At 36.6% G+C, this 13,722-nt stretch overlaps 1 protein-coding gene across 1 annotated transcript; it reads left to right on the top strand.

The window, feature by feature from the left end:
- The first annotated feature begins 4,848 nt into the window (after positions 1-4,848).
- On the top strand, positions 4,849-10,645 carry LOC135758188 (taste receptor type 1 member 1-like). The gene is made up of 6 exons (XM_065273047.1): positions 4,849-5,036; positions 5,151-5,448; positions 5,629-6,378; positions 7,807-8,019; positions 8,092-8,212; positions 9,717-10,645. The coding sequence occupies exons 1-6, from the start codon at positions 4,849-4,851 to the stop codon at positions 10,643-10,645; spliced, it is 2,499 nt and encodes an 832-aa protein (XP_065129119.1).
- Positions 10,646-13,722: the final 3,077 nt, after the last annotated feature.

The raw sequence follows: 13,722 nt of genomic DNA, 5'->3' as shown, positions 1-13,722 counted from the left end.
AGCGCGTCTCCCCGCACGGGATCGATCACACATCCAGATACAGTAGTCACTTTGATGTTGATAAATGTAAACGGACTGTGTCCTGATATACTGATGATACGATCTGCCAGATGTGAAAAATGTGTTCGTATGTTAATGCAAATAAACCCTTTGACTGAACTTCACCCACTTCCCGTTCGGTGTCACGTGACCAATGGATCGTAAATGATTGGCTGGATGTTGAATGATTTGATACAGGGATCGATTGCTTCTCCTTGCTTCCCCGGATGTTGACTCTGAATATTTTTACACTGAATTTTTTGAGACGTTGAATTATTTTGCACTGAATTTTTTGAGACATTGAATTTTTTACACAAAATCTTTTGAAACATTGAATGTTTTTACACTGAATCTTTGTAACGTCTGGTGCTTTAATGAAAGCGAGTGAGATGAGAATCCATATGCAAAAGGTGTTTATTGTAAAATCCCAAAAAGGGCCAGCAAACAAATCCAGAGGGTAATCCACAATCGTAAATCCAAAGACAGGCAAAATATATCAGGGCAGGCGGCAGAACAGGCAATAAATCCAAATAGAGGCACAGGTCAAAACAGGAACAGATACAAAAACAGATTAACAGGTAAACAGATTCAGGATACAGGCAAATACAGACAGAATGTGGCGATGTAATAATCAGCCAGGAGCAGGTGAACAGGATGTGACTTATATACAAGAACAAACAGGAAGTGAGAAGTGAAACATGGCAGGATGTATATCAAAATAAAAGCCAGAACAGAACAGGATGTCAAAATAAAAGTCCAAAATACAAAAATAAACAGAACACAAGAAAAACACAGAACAAAACCATTACAATCTTTTAAAACACATTGAATTTTTTTTCACTGAATTTTTTTAGACATTGAATTTTTTTTACACTGAATTTTTTTAAAACATTGAAAAAAATGTCATAGGCACAAAAACTGTGCTAGAAATTCGATGGCTTTTAAAATTCAAAGTCTGATTTAGATGCAAAATAAAATTCAGTGTTAAAAATTTGATGTAAAAAAAATTCAGTGCTAAGAATTAGAATTCAAAACCCAACGGCACAGATTTACTTCCATATCAGATTCTCTAACGTTTTTTGGCAAATCATTCCAGAGCTTAGGGGCTAAGTAGGAAAAGGATCGACCACCTTTAGATACTTTTGATATTCTAGGGATAATTAAGTAAACAGAATTTTGCGACGCAGTGTACGTAAAAGATTGTATTTTGCTAGTAATTTTCTAAGATACAAAGGTGCTAGGCCATTATAGATGATTAGCAATATTTTAAAATGTATGCAATATTTAACTGGTAACCAGTGTAAAGATGCCACAATTGGGGTTATGTGGTCATACTTCTTAGATCGAGTGAGCACTCTTGTGGCAGCGTTTTGAACCAGCTAAAGCTTATTTACCTGATTTGCGTGACAAAAAAGTCTATTCTTGAGGTCATAAAAGTGTGGATAAGCTTCTCTGCATCTGATGCAGACAGCATATGGCATATTTTGGAGATATTTCTAAGATGGAAGAATGCTTCACGGCAGACATTGGAGATATGACTATTGAAGGATAGATTTCTGTCAAACATCACACCTAGGTTCTTGACTGTGAAAGACAGCAACCACAGTGCAGCCATCTATGCGCAACTTGTAATCGGACATATTTGGTTTGGAGCGATTTGGTTCAATAATAAGTATCTCTGACTTATTGGAGTTTTGCATAAGGAAGTTATTTGTCATCCAGTCACTAAACTGTTAATTTTTAGTAGTATTGTACTTCTATTATAAGCGTGTTGTTATATTTGCGCTGCCTACTGCTGTGACATCATACATGTGACAGCGTTGTTGGAATGCTATACCTCCATTTATTTCTCAGTCTGCCAAAAAAATCAAAATTGCTTTGGTGTAGACAATTTGAAACCTCTCTGAATTTCTTTTTTTTGCAACAGCATCCTTACATATACCCTAAAATTATTTTTGCTAAATAGCACTTAAAGCTCGTAATAAGAGGGGAACCATTTTTTGTGCTATATAGCTCCTGTAAAGCACCTATGAAGAACCCTCCGGGGGTGATATACAGTAGCACCAGATATGGTTCTATATAGCACAATATGGTTTTACACAGGTGCTACACGGGTACTACAGAGGTGCACATAAAATGTTTCCCCTATGATTACTTTTAGTGCTATTTAGCACCATTTGTTTTTACAGTGTAGGCAACAACAGAAAGCATATCACTGATGGTCTGTGTTCGACTTTGGAGAGATGTGTTGAGATTCTCGAATTCTTCTATAGCCTCAAAGGCAAGCGAACACCTAGAACTACATTACCAGCTGCCATTTCACTGAGAGCAAGCATTACAGACTCATACTGATTCAGCACAGCATGGATAGCACTGGAGCGAACAGTCCATCTTGTTGGACAAAGAGGCCTTATAGTTTGAAAGAACCCTTGAACAGATTTTGCTACTTCCTTGAACAAAGATTTAAATTTACAAAAACAAAATACAGTACCTAACCTATACTGTAAAACATTGTGGATAATACGTGAGGCAGTACAAGCATGCTGTGTAATGAGATTTACACAGTGGGAACCACAGTGGATTTATATATTTTGCCAAAACTTATATTTATTTTTATTTTATTTATTATTTTATTCATTGTATAGAACACAACAATCACCATTTCATAATTATCATTGACTTGTCTTCTGAAGGGCACAAATTGAAAATATGTGTTCTGTGGCTCGTCATGTAAAAATATTTTCGATGTATCATGTGCCTATTTTGGTGTGCATCATGCGTCAATGTCAAAATACATGCCTGGGTTTTTTTGATAAAAAATATGCTCACATTCACAAAATACTCTGAAGACACTAACTTTACACCAAACTTTTATTACACATGAGATTAAGTGATATCTGGCAAACGTGAGCGTCTCTTTTACCATTCGAAGCATCTGCAGCAGGTATGTATTTTAACATGACGCGTGATGCACATAGGTTCACATCACACTTGGCTTGATGGGTTTGTGGTGCAGGTGAGAGACTGTAACGATAATCAAAGGTAAGTAAACCAAATAATAAGGGTTTGGATAAATACTGTAGTAACAAAGAGACCAGACACTGATGTAGAGTGAACTGGTGCTTAAGTACTGTCAGTGATGATCAGGTGCAGGTGACGTGAAACAATATTCTGGTGAGCATGAACAAGTAGGCGGGCTAAATACCAAATCTGCTATAATTGTCTACTCTAGACAGGAAGTAGACATGTTGTTGCACATGCAAAGTAGAAATTGTGTTTTCAGTATCAAGCAATGGTAATCATTGTCAGATTTTACAGAGACAATGATAGGCGACTGCTGATATCATCAATTAGGAAACTAAGGTCTCATACACACTGCTAAATTTCGGGAGTGACAACCGCATTCAAATGCGGGAGTGAATCCCCTAAATGTTCGTTTCATGTCTGTACGGAACAAGACTCACTCCCGAAAATGCGATGATTGACACAGAGGTAACCATAGCAACGTTCTGCCGTCTCGTGTGCTTATCACAGATTAGACCAAAATAATAACAGCATTGTGTTTTGCAATAAACCTCTGTCTTGGCGTTGTGTATTTTATGCTTTTGTGAGGCTGCTTCACAGCACGAAGCGCGCGGTCTTGCAGTGTTGCCAGGTCCTCGTCTTTTTTGTACGTAAATACTGTTTTGGTGCTTAACCGTTTATAGCTTTTGGCTCATGAAGCGATCAAGTTTTTGGTGTTAATAAAGCGTGAAGGGGCCGGTTCCAATATTTTGATCTTTGAGGTAAAGCATTTAGATTTATTTCGGTTTATTATTGGATTCTTCTTGTTCGCTGTTTTTTTAGTGCAAGATCTGGCAACACTAGTCAGCAAACGCTTGTGCCTCTGTCATTTTCTGAACCGCGCATACAGAAGACTTTTTCCCCTTCTAAGCATTTATTTTTTCAGAAGAGAGACCTGTCCTGTTTATGATGAACGTTTAAACACTTGATTAACTACTGGTTGTTCAGTTCGGTTATGTACACACTAAGCAGAGTTTCTGTAAATGCGGTTGTCACTACCTGCATTTTGCGGGAGTTAATTCGGTTGTGGAATTCGGTTGTCAGTACTGTAAATTACTGAAGTGTGTGTGTACAGAACAGGATTAAGCATTAAAAGGTGAAGTGACAACCGAATTAATATGCAGTGTGTACGGGACCTAAGATGTTGTTGTAGTGCCACCTAGTATGATCAAACTATATGTAGAAAAGAAACCCAGACATTTTAATTACATTTTTGTATGAACTCTTGTGAACTCTTTCTAGAGGTTTACTTATTTTCTTTTGAAATTTGGTTGGATTTGCCAAGGTTAACCTTGCATGGTTTTGCAAGGGCCTTATGTCCTACTTTGTTTGGCTTATCAAGAGGCTCTCAGCCAAAATGCAAATGACAGTCTAACTGCAGTGCCACAGCAAATGACATCCAAGAAAAAAATTGGGTTGCAGATAAACATGGTATATGAATCAACGGCTTCGTAAAGAGCAGGAAGTTGATAAAATTGATACTAAATTATTGGCATTACAGAAAGATTTTTGTCATTTATCAGTTTTAACACATTCTACTATAAAGCCAAAAGAACAATAATATTTATAACAATAACACTGGGAGTGATGCCCAGAGTACACTGTGGTTTAAGCAAATTAAAATGTGTTTTAAGCAAATTAAAATGTGTTTTAAGCAAATTAAAATGTGTTTTAAGCAAATTAAACAATAGCATAAGAACCACCACACATCACCCCCGTTTCATAAGCAACAGTCCATTTTAAATCATGCATCTGAGTCACATTTACTCTTTCCTTGTGAGCTTTGCTAATGGTGTCTTGTTTAAAGTTTCCTGCTCATCATCTGAATTCAGCTTGGATGGAGATTACTTATTGGGTGGCCTTTTTCCAGTACATGAAGTTGAAAATGAACATGCAACATCTCTGTTCTTCCCACAGTCCACTGAATGTTTTAGGTAAGCAAGTACCATTTTATTTAAATTTCATTAGGTTTATTTTAGTTGTATTTTATTTAAAAGAATATGTTTAAGACAAAACTAAAATGAAGTTCTTTCTTATTGATGTCTTAGGCACATTTTCTCAAAGTCTGGCTATAAGATGTTTCAAGTAATGAGGTTTGCTGTTGAGGAGATTAATAACTCCACCACCCTGCTGCCCAATGTTACTCTGGGCTATGACATTTTTGACCATTGTTCTGACACTAAAAACCTCCATTCAGTCTTCAGTTTTATTTCACAGAATGGATCAATTAAACCTAAAGAAAAGCTCAACAGCCATCAGCCTAAAGTTATTGCTTTAACAGGACCTTATGGAAGCACAAGAACTATTTCTGTTGCACCATTGGTCACAATGGACCTCATACCAATGGTAAATAACGTTTGTGTTTTATACTGTTATTTGGTACAGAAATAATATAAAGCAGGGCAAATTGCACCATTTTGACCCAGAAACACATTTAAGTACCTTTGTGCATAGAACAAATAAATTGAGTGCATATCATGTGTAAGTGTTAAGTGCTTTTTTAAAGTGTTTTCTTCTTTATCAAAGGTTAATTATGGAGCTACCAGCTATACATTAAGCGATAAACTTCAGTATCCATCTTTTATCAGAACAATCCCTAGCAACAAAGATTTGATACAGATGATTATTCACATTATACAGTGGTTTGGATGGAACTGGGTTGCTTTTCTTGGAGGCTCAGACAATTACAGTGAAGAAGGCCTACAACTGTTTAACAAGTACATCAGAAGTACTGGCATTTGTTTGGCCTATCAAGAGACTCTCAGCCAAAATGCAAACTACAGTCTAACTCTTAAAAAGATTGATAAGCTAAACATCAATGTCATTGTGGTTTTCACTGTGCCACAATATGCAAAAATCATAATTAAAGCAGCCATAGCAAGCAACATCCAAGACAAAGTCTGGATAGCAAGTGAATGGTGGTCTATGAATCAACAGCTTCTAAAAGAGCCAGGAATCAAGAAAATTGGAACAGTAATTGGCATTACGGAGAGATTATTTTCATTGCCAAGATTTAATGAATTTATCTACAAATCCAAAGGAACAACTAAGATTTATACTGATAATGACAATGTTGAGACTAAACTCCAGACTAAGACATGTAATCAAAACTGTGACAACTGCACATTACTCACCGCAGAAGAGATTATAAATGAAGAATCCACACTGTCCTTTCCCATCTACGCCAGTATATATACCATAGCTCATGCATTACATAAAGTTCTACAGTGTAACATGAATGAATGCAATGCAAATACAACAGTTAAGCCATACATGGTAAGTTTCATGCGAAGCTGCTTTGGTACAACCAACAGTTATAAATATAAATAAAATTGAGATTATCTAATTTTTTTCATTATAAAAAATAGAATATCATTTTAAAATTGTCTTAAGATTTTAGTCTGATAAAGCCACTAAATGCCACCTCCATCAAAAATTAGATAATGATATTGACCAAATGCTCTCAGCATGTAGTATACATTTACTCCCTATAAATCTGCATAATACCGGCTTTAGATGATTCAGAAATACCGTTTTGTTCTAAGATTTAGTTTTCAGCCACGGATGTTTCTGCACTATTTAATATCTAGTGACAGTTTTGCAACAGCTTGCTATGTCTTGTCCAAAGATGTGAAAGTGTTTTTGTGCCAAAAATGTGTTAAACAGCAATAAAATGACTAAAGTGACATTTGTGAAAATAAGGCATTTCAGTAACTGATTAATAGCCTTTTTATTGCCAGTGAAATTACTAAACGTAAACATAAGAGCATGTTATGTTTGGTTTTGTAACCAAAATAAAAACTCCTTTTTGCGTCTACACAACCGCTTATTACACATATACAGTCTCTTTAAACACCTTTTATAACATTGGCACCTTGTGGCACATTCTGCAGAACAGCAGCAGACTTTACATTCCTCGTATTAGATAAATCACTTTAATAAAATCAAGTATACATTTCAAATCAATGGTTAAGGCAATGCTCAACATTTGAAACACAAATGTTTGTAAATTTAGGAAGTATCTCTTGACAGAAATGTGATATAATATAATATAATAGTATATTCTTAGGGGTGTATAAAGACAAAATGGACTGTATTGTCTTATGGTAGCACTTTACAGTAGTTTTACTTATCTTGTACATATATGGTAAATATTTTGTACTTACAGACAAATGTGTTGTACTTACTTTTGAGTATCCACATGGTAATTAAATGGTATCGTTACTGAACTACCAGTACATACTTGGTAGTATATGTAACTCTAGATAAGTACTGGGTCATACCAGATACATACTTATAGTGTAGGTATACTGTAAATAACAAGAAACAATCTCAAGTTTAAAGGGATAGTTCACCCAAAAATGAAAATTCTGTCATCATTTACTCACTATCATGTTGTTACAAACCCGCATACATTTCTTTGTTCTGATAAACACAAAGGAAGATATTTTGAGAAATGTTTGTAACCAAACCGTTTTTGGACCCCATTCACTTCCATAGTAGGAAAAAATGATACAATGGAAGTAAATGGGGTCCACGAATGGTTTGGTTTAAAGTACGTTTAAAGTACCTGTGTGCCCCTAATCTGTGATGCCCTACACAATTTTTGCTCTGATTTTGCTGTTGCAGACAGATTTTGCAGAGCAAATTACAATTTTCTAGAAGTTTTGATGTTAATGTTATTTTTACTACTCTTCACAACAGCTTCTGGAAAAAATTAAGAAGCTGAATTTTTCTCTTAATGGACGTCAGGTGAAATATGATGCTAATGGTGATCCAGATGTCAGCTATGCAGTTGTGCTTTGGCACACTGAAACAAATCCTCAGTGGATTGAGTTTGTGGGCACTTATGACACATATCCAGAAATTAATTTTACCATCAACAATGCTCTTATGCCCTGGCATAAAAAGGCTTCTGTGAGTTACCTTGTAAAGTATATATCCTTTTGAATTGAATTGAATTGAATGACATATTTTCTATCTCTTAAGGTTCCTTTCTCAAACTGCTCTGTTGAGTGTAAGCAGGGATTTTCAAGAGAACATATGGGATATCATGATTGCTGCTTTCTGTGTAAAAAATGCCTGCAAAACAGCTATGTTAATGATTCTCGTAAGTACATCCTAAGAAATGATGTGTTAATTATTGTTCATATCTCATTTCATGTTGATTTTGTGTCAAATAAAGATGTGTTAAAACAACACAAAGTGTGATGTGTCAAGTTAAGGACAACACATTAAATGTTTTGTCCTTAACTCTTTCCCTGCCATTGACGAATTAACTCGTAAATTAAGAGAAATGCTTCTCTGACAATGACAGGTTTTTCCAGGGCAACCCCTTATGCCGAGTTCAGACTGCATGATTTTCAAACTAGTCGGGTCACCTGTGGTTTCACACTGCGTGATTATCTGGGGAAGCTGCTGTTTCAGACTGCATGATGGATTGGCGACAGGGGTTTTCATACTGCATGACTTTACCGTGAGAAGAATCGCCGATAACTTTGTCCCGGTCCGCAAACTACGTCTCACAACCAAATGCACGCAAGAAGTGACGCAAAGGAAACAACGCGAGGTCACGTGTGCAAGACCAGAGTTCTCACGTGAGACTGGAATTATTATTAAAAATGGTAGCTCACAGGAAGCTTACCATAAAAATTGCATGTGTGCTCATTTGCAGCATGAAAGAAGAAGAAATAAAGATTATGAAGGAGGAAATGTTTTGAGAGACTCCTCCCCGAACTTCCAGCTGCCCTGTATGTTGCTTTCTCATTGGCTGTAGGTCATCGCCGATGTTATTGTCAGTCAAAACACATTTCACACGGCATGATTTTGAATCGCCGACTGGTCCAGATATTTAGCATGGAAAAAATGTCTCACGGGTGTCGGCGACTCGTCGGCGATTCTCTCAGAACGCGTCTTTTATAATTCACAGTGTGTGATTGTGAACGTGTGCATGAGCATCAATTTGCCTGTGATTTCGGGCATTTGTCGGCGATTTATCAAAACCTGTCGGTGAGTCAAAATCAGGGCTAAAATCGTGCAGTCTGAACTCGGCATTAGGTCAAACAGTTAGAACTCTGTGTATGTTTTGATCATTGCACTGAATCTGATCTTTATCAAAAGTCCTTCACAAAAATGCAGTTATCTCAGCTTTTTGCTAAAATTTTTGAAGAAACCTACCCATATTTAAGAGAAAAAAGAAAGGTAGGATGAAACTTTTTGTTTGTTTGTTTGAAAGCAAAGGGCATGTTCTTTAAAACTGATATATTGTATGTTTATATATTTAAAGATATAGAAAAAGATTTCTGGAAGGCATTAAACTTTTGTAAAAATCATAAAAAATGCTGAGGCTGGCTGGCAACGTAGAAAAAATATGCTGGTGGGGAAAAGTTAACTTGACACAACATGGGTTGTTTTAACACATTCGTTTTTAGAGTGTACCTCAAGTAGTGATCAATGACACCTTAATAGCTTAGCATTTAAGTTCATGCCGCCCCCACCAGCTTACTTTACTCTATGGGTCTTTAACAGTGCTGCATTGATTTGCGACTTTTACTTTGATAATCACAAAAATCTGAATTTGGCAATATTAACAAACAATTCTATTACTGCTCCAGGTGACCCTTATACATGTTTTCCATGTGCAGAGAGTGAATGGTCTGATGAAGGCAGCACAACATGTCAGAAGCGTTACGTTGTCTATCTTCAGGTCACAGACATCCCCTCCATCGCAATTATATTTTCTACTTTATGTTTGTTTATTCTTCTCATTATCATGCTTGTTATTTTTGCACACAATTACAACACACCAGTGGTGAGGTCTGCTGGTGGCAGCATGTGTTTCCTCATGTTAGCATGTTTGATTTTATCTTGCCTAAGTATGTTGTTTTTCTTTGGAGAACCCACATCTGTTAAGTGTCGCTCAAGAAATGTCATATTTACATATTTCTACACTGTCTGTCTCTCTTGTTTGACTGTTCGTTCTTTTCAAATAGTTTGTGTCTTTAAAATGACCGAGTTCCCTAATGTGCACAGGTTGTGGGTAAAGTACAATGGCCAGTGGATCTTTGTTTCTTCTTTTTCTGTTATTTTTTTAATTGCTTGTATTTTTTGGATAACTATCTCTCCTACCAAAGCCTGCATGGACTTTTCTTTTAAAGACCAGATTTTGCTCACTTGTGAAAAAGCAAACGATATATTCACTAGCATTATTGTGTTCATGAGTTGGTTTCTTGGTTTTCTATGTATCTTGTTTTCTTACACAGGAAGAGATCTGCCCCAAAGTTACAATGAGGCTAAATCAATAACTTTTAGTATCATTTTGTTCTATGTGATTTGGATTGTATGTTTCACAGCTTACCTTGTTATCAAAAGTAAATATGTTATGCTTTTAAATGCACTGGCACAGGTAATGAGTGTTTATGCAATTCTCTTGAGCTATTTCCTACCTAAGTCTTACATCATGATATTTAAACCAAAAATGAACACTGCTGCATACTTTCAAGCATCTATTCAAAATTACACCCAAACCATTAGCAGGAGTTAAGCCACAACAATGATGCTGTACAGATGCAGATAAAATCATGCAATAGAAAATGTTTGTTGCTTGTAGATGCAGGAGAGTTAATTGGGATATAAAAATTCAGATCTAGTTATTTTACAGAGAAATCAATACTAGACATTTGAGAATCCATTTTCTGAGTTATTAAGTAACAAAATAAAACAATAAGGGTGTGGAATTTGTTATAATTATATTTTCTTATTATTTGTTATTACTGTTACATTTCATAAGTCATTTAAAAGGTTCATGCTAACTTTTTACTGTCTGACTAATTTTAGCTGAAGACAATGTCAGTTCTTTTTTGTTTTAGTACACATCCTGTTTTATGACAAATGAAGCAGCCACATTTAAGGTTAAAAGGAGTTTAAGAAAGGGTGTTGCCTTTCTATTTCTGCAAGTTCGGGAGTGTTAGGGGCTGGACACACCAAAACTTTTAAACGCGACTGAAAACGCCTTGAGGACGCCGAATGCCAGCTGTTTTTCAGCTGAGTGCCAGCATTCTTCAGCTGAGCGCTTTGGTAGCTGTGATACTTCAGCTGCGAGCCGGTTGGTTGCTGTGGTAATGTCCCGCCCCTCCTCCACTGTGATTGGGCGGCCGTGTGAGAACTGACATTGATGAGCGGAGCTTTTCTCCCAAAGTTGAATCTCTTTCAACTCTCGACGCTCAGCGCCGAGGGCGGAAAAACCGCAGAGCACCGGTTTCCAGCGCGGAAAAAACCCGCTAGCTGCTGGCTTATTTGAAAAACGCCGAGCTTCCATTGGAAACAATTGAAAACATGCGCCGGCCGCGGGCGTAAAAGTTTTGGTGTACACAACCCCTTAGCCAACAAAATGTATGATCTATAGTTTGCAAACAATAGAAGAATATTTGCTGTTTTGCACATAAGTATTGTGTGTCTTCATCTATAAATACTTAAGATTAGAATGAGAGCTTTGAGGACAGAAATTCACAGTAAACATTGCTCCTAAGATCTTGTAAAATTGTCGACCTTTATCATTTTTATGCTTTAAATAAAATGTTAAAAGACAAGTTTTCTGTCATTCTGAATTTTTCAACAACAATTTTGGTGTCAAAAAGGGGATTCCTTGACCAGACTACTTCGACCTTGAAGAGACGGTGATTCCGCATTTAGAACATAGGGTTCCAACCCTACCCTGCTAGAATTAATGGAATTTTATTACTAGCCTGACAACGTTCCTGACAATAGTCCCTTTCACACATACAGTCTTTACTGGTAATTTACTGGTAAATTGCAGTTAACAGGTCATGTGTGAACAGAACCTTTCCGGTAAATCAGTGCTCCCAATTTATCAGTAAGACAGGTTGTAAGATTACCAGTAATTTACCGGTAAGCGCTATGTGTGAACGAAAAATATAGGATTGCCGGCATTTAGAACTGACGACGTCAGACCGCGCTGACAGCTCGGGCCAATCAGAAAGTTTTTTATACAGATGACGCGTTTACCCCCGCACTGTTTACGTTCGTTTCCACAGACATGCTGCTTAAAATTCGAGCACACCTGAAGTTAACATCCACATTTCTTCACCAAAGTTGTTTAAAACAGCTTACCATCATTTGCCATATTGCCGACGTCCTTAGCACACCATCTGTGAAGCGTAATGTCCTAATGTTTTGTATTTACTGGTAAATTCATTCTGGTAAATTTATGGTAATTTAGCAGAACTACTGTGTGAAAGAGGCTAATGCCAAGGTCAAGAGCTCATAGCGATGTATAGGAGGGAAGAGCAAGGGCTAAAATTGCAAAAGACAAGGGTCAAACACTTTAAAACTCCCTAGAAAAGGTACCAATGTTGATCAAAAAAGGCATGATAGGTTTTTGTGCGAGTGCAGATGCTTTTTGAAGGTAACAGAAAGGGCTTAAATATTGCAAACCAGTGTGGACCATTTAAATTAGAAAATTATATAGTCTGGACTTCATGCAAAATTCAGTTCAATTTTATTTATATAGCGCTTTTCACAATTGGTCAATTGGTCCAAAGCAGTTTTACATTATTAAAAAACAGAAAAAGCATAGAAAAATCTGTCCGGACAATAAGTAGCAACATACACGTGCTAAAATTAAACCATACTAGTGAGCGGATTATTAATTTGGCGTACAGTAGAACGCTCTAAGTTAAGCTAGCTGACTCCACAGCATGGCCGTAGCCAGGGTTAACAAATTAGTGACGTCCAGGGGTATTAAGGGTTAACAAATGCTATCCCACACTGTAAAAAATCAAATTAATGAAATGTTGGATGGGCAAAAATATATAAGTTAAATCAATTTTCTTGTTTTGAGCTTAGTTGAGAGGACATATTATTTAAGTCTAGATAAATCTGTGTTTAAAACATTAAACGAATGGTTATTTTCAAATACAGTCAACATTAAGAATGACTAGTGTTGACTGAACTAATTAAGACAAATCAGGTAAATATGTGGACTTATGACAGCTATGTTTCCTGACCACAGAATGTTCATAATATTACTGTTATTTGGTCACAAAATGTAATTGTAAGAGCTGTTCAGGCGTGAATGTGTGTGCTTAAAGTTTAAATATGCGGTCGGTTAATAAAGATAGCGTTTATTTAAAAATGTGCTCGGACACTTTCAGAAGGAGATGAGCTCCAGAAGACGGGCGCTCAAACGCTCACACCCCGCCCAGCGCAGCCTCGCCTCGGCAAGCCCATCAGAAATCGACTGCTGGCTCTGATATCTCTGTGGCGTTTAAACATGATTTAATTCATTTTAATTTCTCATACTTAACAATGAAAGGGTTATGTTTTAAATCATATTTTAGGATTGCACTTAATTGATATCGCTGTTGAATGATATTTCATATATTTCACATTTGTTATAACCCGACTGCGTCCTGCCTGCGAATTTGAACTTCAGAGCTGAAGGAGTGGGTGGAGAAATAGTCCCAATATCATAACAATCTTAAAAAAAAACTTCTAAATATACCCGTGTGTGTACCCGTGTGAGTATGTATGTGCATGTGTTTTGAATTTAAAATGTCTTAACTCGGAAGGATCTGGATCACAGGTCATTTCATCTGAGAT

Source organism: Paramisgurnus dabryanus, chromosome 14 (assembly GCF_030506205.2).
Source record: "Paramisgurnus dabryanus chromosome 14, PD_genome_1.1, whole genome shotgun sequence".
Lineage (NCBI taxonomy): Eukaryota > Metazoa > Chordata > Actinopteri > Cypriniformes > Cobitidae > Paramisgurnus > Paramisgurnus dabryanus.
This window is presented reverse-complemented; position numbering and strand designations above follow the sequence as displayed.

What these genes read in the sequence shown, in the direction of transcription:
- LOC135758188 (XM_065273047.1), top strand. Translation starts at nt 4,849, where the DNA reads ATGCATCTGAGTCACATTTACTCTTTCCTTGTGAGCTTTGCTAATGGT. An exon ending in CAGTCCACTGAATGTTTTAG is followed by an intron (nt 5,037 to 5,150) that starts GTAAGCAAGTAC and finishes TTGATGTCTTAG; the next exon opens with GCACATTTTCTCAAAGTCTG. An exon ending in CAGCTATGTTAATGATTCTC is followed by an intron (nt 8,213 to 9,716) that starts GTAAGTACATCC and finishes TTACTGCTCCAG; the next exon opens with GTGACCCTTATACATGTTTT.